The 9,401-nt window shown below is 43.2% G+C and overlaps 2 protein-coding genes across 2 annotated transcripts in view; both read left to right on the top strand.

The window, feature by feature from the left end:
* The first annotated feature begins 342 nt into the window (after window positions 1–342).
* On the top strand, window positions 343–7,043 carry LOC117227018 (uncharacterized). Its single transcript, XM_033481877.2, has 23 exons — window positions 343–552; window positions 1,697–1,746; window positions 1,812–1,992; window positions 2,076–2,364; window positions 2,440–2,656; window positions 2,723–2,943; window positions 3,003–3,105; window positions 3,177–3,301; window positions 3,379–3,501; window positions 3,580–3,747; window positions 3,813–4,094; window positions 4,171–4,275; window positions 4,360–4,573; window positions 4,651–4,834; window positions 4,901–5,280; window positions 5,345–5,538; window positions 5,611–5,769; window positions 5,835–5,963; window positions 6,039–6,169; window positions 6,253–6,505; window positions 6,580–6,673; window positions 6,740–6,850; window positions 6,932–7,043. Exons 1-23 carry the CDS (start codon window positions 527–529, stop codon window positions 6,997–6,999), a joined length of 3,807 nt encoding a protein of 1,268 aa, XP_033337768.2. The 5' UTR covers window positions 343–526; the 3' UTR covers window positions 7,000–7,043.
* A 493-nt stretch (window positions 7,044–7,536) lies between these two features.
* The window catches only part of PMCA (plasma membrane calcium-transporting ATPase 3), a 73,104-nt gene continuing 71,239 nt past the window's right edge, over window positions 7,537–9,401 (top strand). The window contains exon 1 of the mRNA XM_033481868.2: window positions 7,537–7,737. The gene's annotated coding sequence lies outside the window, so the exon portion shown is untranslated. The remainder of the gene's footprint in view (window positions 7,738–9,401) is intronic.

The following is a 9,401-nucleotide window of genomic DNA, read 5'->3' as shown; positions in this document are numbered from 1 at the left end:
TAATTATTACATTGTTCCACTTCTTTTCATTAGGCATACGCTACAGAACAACGGTCTAAAAGGTCAATAATTAACAGTACAAGGTAGAAGAATATAGTATTGAAAATTTATATTATAAGAAATCAGTATATTTAACGAAGGCTGCATTAAAGTTGTACACGAAGGGTAAACACTGGATTCTGTACGACCAAGAGAATGAAATTACAAGGTAACAAAATGATAAACGTAATTCGAGCTCTTTGGTAGAGCTGGTATCGTTAAAAGTAGTTTCCACAGGGGTCCGTAGATGATATGTCACTTATGCAAGCATTTTTATTGCAGAAACAGTAGTGGGAGGTCGCGCTGCAAGAGTGTAAGAAGTACATGACTTTCGACGAGTCACAGCCGTCACATCGGTCAAACTGGTTGCTTTCAACTTGCCGGTGTCGATTGATCGTTGTCAGTAATTAGTGTTGTAGCTTATCTTTGCTTTCACCACCTGTATTTCGTGTATACATTGTTCGCGTCGGTCGACTTAGAGCCTATCATGCAGTGCGTCAAAGGAGGTGTTGGGTGAGTTTTTGTTACAATAAACTATTCCGAGATGTAGGATGAATCAGAGTAATCATTTCATGTAAACAAGAACTAGTCGATTATTCGTAGCTATATTAAAATCCGAAGAGGATGTTTGGAATATTGTAATTGTAAAAATTTTGGAGAAAGTGGAACGCATCTCCGCGACCCTATACTGGTGTTTGTAAACTCGACAAAGGAGTGAACGGTTGCAGTTAATGTATCCTTTCACAAAGAGTGAAAGTGAATCGACTACTGTATTCATTTAAGGAATTGAAATTTGTAATTTAACGAATTGTAATCGGCAATGCGAGAGATACCCTTTAACCCTTTCTACAATTATCACCGGACTGCGAAACTTTGCGCAATTTAAAAGCTTTTAATTCAAATTTAATAAGCCTAAAATTTAGGCTCTAAAATCTCTGTATCGATAAACTCTACATCGGCATCGTAAAATGCTTGAAATCGGATGCGTCGTTAAATATATTTCTGAGACGCTTCTTGAAACGCTAAATGACTCTACATTGTAATTCATAGGATGTTATGTAATCCTGTTGCATCTACCATGTTTCAGAAAGCGGAATGTTCCATCCGAGCTCCTAGTAAACAATGTAACAATGAAAATCGTGCGAACTGATGGATGTTAGCTTCTAAGTATAATTATAGAAAAGTTGTTGGCTGAAGATGAGTTTGATTTTCCCGACAAGTTTCTTCAGTTACGAGGAAATGACAGAAGATTGATAATTAATTGTTCAATTATCTGAATAAATTACATAGAAAGAACAGAGAGTCTGTCATTTCATGATGCGGCAGTATGCATCGAGCCTTGCTTAATTTAGTTTATATAGCTCGCAATCTACCAGACCCGATTAGACTCTAATATAGGACATTATCAAGTTGAATAACGATTTGATATGTGCTGATTGAAGCAATATTACTCTAAGAATGTAGTCTTACTAGTAGTTAGATAATGAAACGCTTGGTAATCCTATGTTCGAAGATGGAAACATCGAAAAAAATGAAAGAAATTTTCTGACATAATGTAACAGTAACGTTTTTAAATGCGCGCGAATATTGCGACGCTTATTAAAAGACCACAATGATGTTTCACTAAATAATATGTAAAACTGCTAAATTGTTTCAGGGATGTTAAGTCCACCGTGGAATTCACCATCAATGAAACACCATACGTCGGTACGTGTTTTATACTACAGAATTTACAGGCAGAGCAAAAGTATTTATATAAAATTTCTTCACAGTGGATAAGAACATACTACCTGGAACATCCCTGAACGTGTTCATCAGAGATCATGCGAAGCTCCGAGGAACCAAAGCCATGTGCCACGAGGGTGGATGCGGCGCTTGCATTGTATCTGCAACAGTAAATGGCGTAACAATGTCTGTAAACTCCTGTTTAGTACCAGTTTTGATTTGCCAAGGGTGGGTCGAGCCTTCTATTTCTTTGCTTAGACCAATTTCTTAGCAAAAACTTTCGTATAGTAGCGACTTTATTGTAATTAAAGCTGGATAATCAAGACTATCGAGGGACTAGGCAACCAAAAGGATGGCTACCACGTTTTGCAAGCTACCCTGGCGCAGAAAAATGGTTCCCAGTGCGGCTACTGTTCTCCAGGCATGGTGATGAACATGTATAGTCTTCTACAAGACAAGAAGTTGACCATGAAAGAGATAGAGAACTCGTTTGGCAGCAACATTTGTCGCTGCACCGGCTACAGGCCAATCTTGGACACGTTCAAGAGCTTCGCTTCCGATGCTCCCAAGGAAATGGTCAAGGAGATACACGATATCGAAGTGAGTCGGTGAATCGTGCGAACGAATCAAAGGGGAACTCGTCGAGCGCTCGCTAATCGAGTTTCTTCTTGATAGGAATTGTACAAAATGAAAATATGCAAGAAAACCGGTGAACCATGCCAAAACGGTCACAACGGGTGCGCTGCAGTCAATCAGAATACAGACACTGCGATCAACATTAAATTAAGTGGATCAGCGTTCCATAAAGTTCTCACGGTAGACACTTTGTTCGAAGTGTTTCGAAACAATCCTGATGCTAGCTATGTTCTTCACGGTGGCAATACCGCTCACGGTAAACCTATAGTACCTAGAAAAGATCTGTAACACGCGTATTGCTTATTATATCGTCTATTTGCAGGTGTCTACCGACTGAAAGTACCTGATATGTACATCGACATAAACGACATTTCCGATCTACGTCGCATAAGCAAGGAGAGCGACTCTTTAACCATTGGTGGCGGTGTCTCTCTCACGGTGGCCATGGATACTTTCAACAAATACTCGAAGGAACCGAAATTCGGGTACTTGCAACACCTAGCCAGTCACATTGATTTAATTGCAAGCGTGCCCGTCCGAAATGTATGTGTCGAGCCACTTAAACAATCGGTGTTTTATTACATATTGTCGACTGATTGTAGATCGGTACTCTAGCTGGGAACCTGATGATCAAACACCAGCATCGCGAATTTCCCTCAGATCTGTTCTTAATATTTGAAACGGCCGGCGCTCAGATACACGTTCGTGAGTAGTCTACTTCAATTTCTACTTTAATTCCCATTTAAATTAATTGCTATATAGATTTCTTTAAACAGTGGATGCCGGTGGCAAGAAGAGCATGAACTTCCTGGACTTTTTAAAGTACGACATGAAGCACAAACTTATATACAGCATAGTGTTGCCTGCGCTTGGAAGCGAATATTCGTACAGATCTTTCAAGGTATACTTTATTTGTTAACAAATAATTTTGCAGCTTAAGAAAGCCGGATAGAGATAACACATAGAATGGTCCGGTAGATTATGCCAAGAGCTCAGAATGCCCATGCCCACGTGAACGCTGGTTTCCTGCTGAAGTTAGACAGGACTGGGAAAGTTTTGGGAAAGCCGAACATCATATTCGGTGGTATACACAAAGATTTTGTAAGCGACATTATCTCCAGTGATACAAATTCAGACTTCGGTAACTCGAACTCGTCGTTGATCGAACGTTGATTTCAGCTGCACGCGACAAATACTGAGAATTTTCTAATCGACAAATCCGTTTTCAACAAGGACATTGTTAAACAAGCTTTGGACAAGTTGGACACCGAATTGACTCCGGATCACGTGTTGCCCGATTACTCTCCAGAATTTAGGAAAACTCTTGCCGAAGGACTCTTCTTCAAGGTGCGAATCGTTCTAGATGTTCCTGGATTGAAAGGAGTAATTTCATAAGTATCGAATTTTTATAGTTCCTCATCAATTTAAAATCGGAGAACGTGGACCCGAAGGTACGTAGTGGAGGGACCATTTTGGAGCGTGAACTGTCTTCGGGAAAACAGGAATATGATACGGACAAGAACTTATGGCCTCTGAATCAACCGCTTCCAAAGATGGAGTCAGTCCATCAGACTTCCGGTGAAGCGCAGTATATGAACGATCTACCACCTATGCACAATGAAGTTTTCTGTGCGTTCGTTCTCACCAGTGTGCCCAATGGGAAGGTCGGAAGCATCGACGCCTCCGAAGCCTTGGTGGGTCATTTCGTTTGAATCGATGCTCGGATGCTCTTTCAAGATCGTATCGTTTAATTTTAATCAACTATTCCAGAAAATGAAAGGAGTCGTTGCATTCTTCTCGGCCAAAGACATTCCTGGCAAGAACGTATTCATTGCCGGGGTCAGTAAGCAGATGATGTTGTCGTTCGACGAAGTGGTAAACGAAGCTAAAAATTCCTGTAGCCTAGATAGTTGTTACAGTGCGTTTCCTCGTAGTCAGATTGCCAATTGTACTTTGTAGTTATTTGCCGACGAGAAAATTGAATTTAATGGTCAGCCGGTTGGCGTGGTTGTCGCGATTAGTCACACAATTGCCAACGAGGCCGTGGAGAAGGTGAAGGTCTCCTACGTTGACGTGAAGGAAGACAAAGGGATATTCAACATAGAACAAGTGATCGCGTCCAACGACGAAAGCAGACTGTTACAGACAATACATTTTGACGCTAATACCAAAGGTGATTTGTGCTTGGTCGAGTACAAATAGTATATCGAATGTAACAGTATCATATATAATAGAAATATCAATTTGTAGGAAAGGACACGAAGCAGGTGGTGAAAGGTGTGTTCCGCTGCGGCGGTCAATACCATTACACCATGGAACCTCAGACTTGCGTTTGCGTTCCAATCGAGGATGGTTTGAACATTTTTTCGTCCTCGCAGCACATGGATCTTATTCAAACGAGCATAGCACTACTCCTAAACATACCGAATAACAGGTGAAGTGTTCACAGAGTGAACAAGGATCTCTCTAGCCTGACGCTAACCGAAGCTTTAAATTACAGTATAAACGTGAATGTGAGACGATTGGGTGGAGGCTACGGTGCGAAGATATCTAGAGCTACAATGGTAGCATGTGCGTGCGCGTTGGTCAGCTACAAATTGAATCGACCGGCACGTTTCATAATGAGCATAGAGAGCAACATGAAGGTGATAGGCAAGCGATACGACACCCGCCAGGACTACGAGATCGGCGTGGACGACAATGGGAAGATACAGTATTTGGACGCGAAGATTTGGGGCAACGCCGGTTGCAGTTTCAACGAGATGCATGCGTTTCTAACGGCGGAACATATGAAGAGTTGCTATGACACCAGCACCTGGTCCTGCGACGGTTTCGAAGCGAAGACTGATCTACCAAGCAACACCTACTGCCGAGCACCAAGTATAGCAATCGTTTGTATCTACTTCTCTATTTCTAGGTTGTTACCCTCCCACCTTGTCCACAGGTTCTACGGAAGCCTTAGGTATGGTAGAGAATCTGATGGAGCACATTTCAAGGGTTGTTGGGAAAGATCCTCTGGAGGTGAGGCTGGTGAACATGAGTTCAGATTACAAGGACAAGTTGCAGCCTATGCTGGAAAATTTGCGCAAGACAGCGGACTATGACATGAGGAAGAGAGCTGTGGAAACGTTTAACAATGTGAGATCAATTGCACGCGTGTGTCCTACTTTCACAGGAGTAGTTGAATAGCTTGTTGTCACAATTGTTTAGGAAAATCGATGGAAGAAAAAGGGAATAGCGCTGGTGCCGATGATGTATCCCCTCACTGTCTGGGGACAGTTCAACGCACTCGTTGCAATTTATGCCCGCGACGGTACCGTTTCCGTTACACACGGTGGCATCGAGTGTGGTCAGGGTATTAATACCAAGGTAATGATTAGAAGCAAAAAAAAATGCAATTTGCACGCTTAAACTCGTTCGCATCTCCTTGCTAGGTAGCTCAGATAGCAGCCCACACGTTGGGCATCGACTTGTCGCTGGTCACCGTCAAGCCGAGCAACAATTTAACGGCACCGAACAATTTTGTGACCGGTGGCAGCATTACCAGTGAAAGTTGCGCATACGTAAGTTGTACTTCAACGTTATATTCAACGCATACCTATTGCAACACGTTTGAACGTTTTTTTATGTAATTTTAGGCAACGATGAAGTCTTGCCAAGAACTCTTGCAACGACTGGACCCCATAAAAAAGGAGCTAAAGAATCCCACTTGGCAAGAATTAGTACTTAAAGCATATCAAAAGAACGTTGATCTTTGCGCGCGTTACATGTACGCACGAAACAACATATTAGCGTAAAATAGGAACGTTTCTATATCCATCATTTAAACATTTACGACATTTAAATCTTCAGGTATTTTCCAAACGACGACATAAAGTCTTACCAAATCCATGGAGTCACAATAGCGGAAGTCGAAGTCGATATGTTGACTGGACAACACCTTGTGAACAGAGTGGACATAACCGAGGACGTTGGCGTCAGCATGAATCCGGAAATAGACGTAGGTCAGATAGAAGGTGCCTTTGTCATGGGTCTCGGATTTTGGACCTCTGAAGACTTAATTTACGATCCCAAGACTGGTGCATTAACAAATTACAGAACCTGGGTTTGTACTTAGCAATATATTGGTGACTGTTCTTTGCGGGGATAATTTTATGTAGAACATTTTCGTTTGCGTAGAATTATAAACCGCCTGGAGCAAAAGACATTCCTGTCGATTTTCGCATCTACTTCCAAAATTCGCCCAATCCATTGAGCGTTCTCCGTTCCAAAGGTAGTATCGATTACGAGACAATGACGTTAATATTGTCCACTATGCTTAACGTTGTTAATATTACAGCAATCGGCGAACCACCTCTTATCATGAGTTGTGCAATTCCAATCGCAATTCGCAATGCATTAGACTCGGCAAGAAAAGACGCTGGGAATAAAGATCAGTGGTATCGGTTGGGTAAGTTCGCGTTAATTAACATTCATCCCTCTGTTTTGCAGTTTTGTCCACATGTGTAGAAACCGTCATCTATTTTTGCAGATGGTCCTGTAACCACGGAAAAGGTTTTACTAAACAGTTTAACCAATAAGGAACAAATGGTGCTTTAAACTAAAAGTTGAGTTTTTCTTAAATAAAATACGATGTTGTTTAATATCTGAATCCAAAATTCATGGTCCTCCCATTTCCCCCTCCTCTCGACTAAAATGTCTATTTAATAATAACGGCAATGATATATCTGGTTTATAATTCGTTGTTTCTATCAGTGTCCGTAATCTCATTATTCGATACATTTGTTCTATTTGTGTCAAAATATTCAAAATTATTATAGTTGCCGCCGCGATCTGATTAACAATAAATTACCCACAATCCTCTGCAACATGTACAGTAACCAAACCAGGTTGATCGGGCCACGTTCATACGTAGAAGTTACGGAAAACGTAAATATAATTTCTATTATCGTTCTAAACGATCTGTACGTGTAAAGAAACATTAGTTCCTGCATATCGATCGAAATTATTGACGCGGATGAAACGAAATTTCGAACGTTTCTCTATTCGAACGAAGCACACGATTCTTACGTTCCTGAGTCGGAGTTGCGCGGTGGACGATTTCGCGTACGGTGCGCAGAGGTAACGGGTGGGAGGACAGTTCGCGCGTAGCAGTGGTCGAGTGAGGATCGTAAAAATTTTTCTCCCGTCAGTGTTAACGATTAATGTCGGTTTTAGTGATTGAACCTGTGTGAAACGTCAAGATTCGTCCCCGACAGGAAGCAGCACACCTCCACGGTACACGGGAACGAGCAGGGTGCATGTTGTGGCCATGGAAATCATCAGAAATCAATGTCGGTGAGTGACGCTTTGCGAACTTGTCAGTACATAGCTATCCGATTCGATCGCGATGTTTGCCAACCTCGAGTATCCTTCCCGCGAAGTTGAACGGAGTCTTGTCTTAACGTTTCTCGATAATTATGCTGGAAAATCAAGCTTCGCTCCGACCGAATACGATTTCTCGCTATTGCTGGTACGCATTCGAAATGGCACACGGTGACCATCTTGTCCCGCCGAGTATTTGGCGGTTGAACATTTTGAAACCATTTAGACATTACTCGCGCTATCAAAGCGTACAACTATGCGTTATCCGATTCTCTGCTAGGTTCGAATCATCGTAGTCGCCCGGAGTAGGAGAGTGACAGTAAAAGTAAAACCACGATCGACTTCGTTAATCTATGTGTGACATTATTCTAATTAAATCTGTCATGCTAATAAATTAGAATATTATCGAGCATCGTAATCGTTGGACGATCGTAATCGATTCGTTGAAACCAAAACTCGCATCGTGTTCCGACGGGTTAAAAAATCCGTGAACAGTAGACTGTGTAAATATATTCCTCATTAGAACACAGAAGTCTGGGGGTGGTCGTAACGGCGGCAAATTCAAAAGGGTGCAAGTTCGAATGCGATCAAACGGCGCGCGCGCGCGCGTACCGACCGGTTCGTTTACCGGCCGCGCGTCACGAGATTTCCGATTTACCGGCCACGGTGATATTTCGAAACGATAACTTGCCGTCGCGTTCGCGAGATGGCGCGGCGAGTGTCTCGCGCGATACGCGTCATCTCGAACACCATTTACCTTCGAACGCGAAATGCTGCTAATTGTAAGTGGGTTATGCCATGCCGCACGAAGAATGCCTCGTGACCGCTTGTCCGATTATTAACGCTCACGAGGGAGACGCGACGGCAGGACACGAGATTCATAAAAACTGGCGTTTCCTTTCTCGTTGGGAACGGTCCGTCCGGCCGGTGCCCGTGACGTTCGCAGCGTTTGACGTCACCGGTGCGTCTACGCTACACGATAATCAAGTGAAATAGATCGCATTAATTCGCGGCAATGAAATTAATTTCGCCGTTGGATGTACGCGCGCGTCGAAATTAACGGCGGCGTTCGCGTCGCGTTGGTTTTAATACGGTCGCGTGACGTCAGAATTCCACCAGTTTCGTTTCGTTGGGAACTCGTTCGAACCGGAACACGGCCGATAAGCGTATCATAATTTTTTTCTTCCGTTCCCCCGACCGACGAAATGCTCTCGCCTGCGATCTCGCTGCTCGAAGTTGATCCCGAACAACGAGAACAATTTCACGGAGATAAACGCGTTTTCGAGCTCGTTCGATCGTTAAAAAACCCAACCCACACTGGTCGGCTCGCGCGCGCATGCGACGCACCAGAAAATATGGTCAAGGAATGGGACTTGCTGGATTTTTCTTGGCAGAAAGCATTCCGTGGTTTCTCGAACGCGTGCGCGTTTCTCGTTTCTCGTTTCTCGTTTCGCATTCCGCATCCGATGAAAAATCGTCGGTCGGCCCCGACGCGGAAATCTTTCCCTGGAGAAATGGGAAAAATCCTGGTTTCCGATCGAACCTTTCGGGCTCGTAGAAAACACGGACGTCGGGGCGAGCAGGGAGATCCGATCGGTGGGAGGCGGGTGTTGACGAGGAGGCGCGGAGGAGGAGAG

Source organism: Megalopta genalis, chromosome 5 (assembly GCF_051020955.1).
Source record: "Megalopta genalis isolate 19385.01 chromosome 5, iyMegGena1_principal, whole genome shotgun sequence".
NCBI lineage: Eukaryota > Metazoa > Arthropoda > Insecta > Hymenoptera > Halictidae > Megalopta > Megalopta genalis.
Note: the sequence above shows the minus strand (reverse complement) of the source record. Positions and strands in the feature narration are given on the sequence as shown.

Excerpts from the sequence above, each read along its gene's own strand:
- LOC117227018 (XM_033481877.2), top strand. The coding sequence starts at position 527 with ATGCAGTGCGTCAAAGGAGGTGTTGG. Across the intron at positions 1,993-2,075 it reads CCAGTTTTGATTTGCCAAGG|CTGGATAATCAAGACTATCG; the intron begins GTGGGTCGAGCC and ends TTGTAATTAAAG. Across the intron at positions 5,539-5,610 it reads CTGTGGAAACGTTTAACAAT|GAAAATCGATGGAAGAAAAA; the intron begins GTGAGATCAATT and ends ACAATTGTTTAG.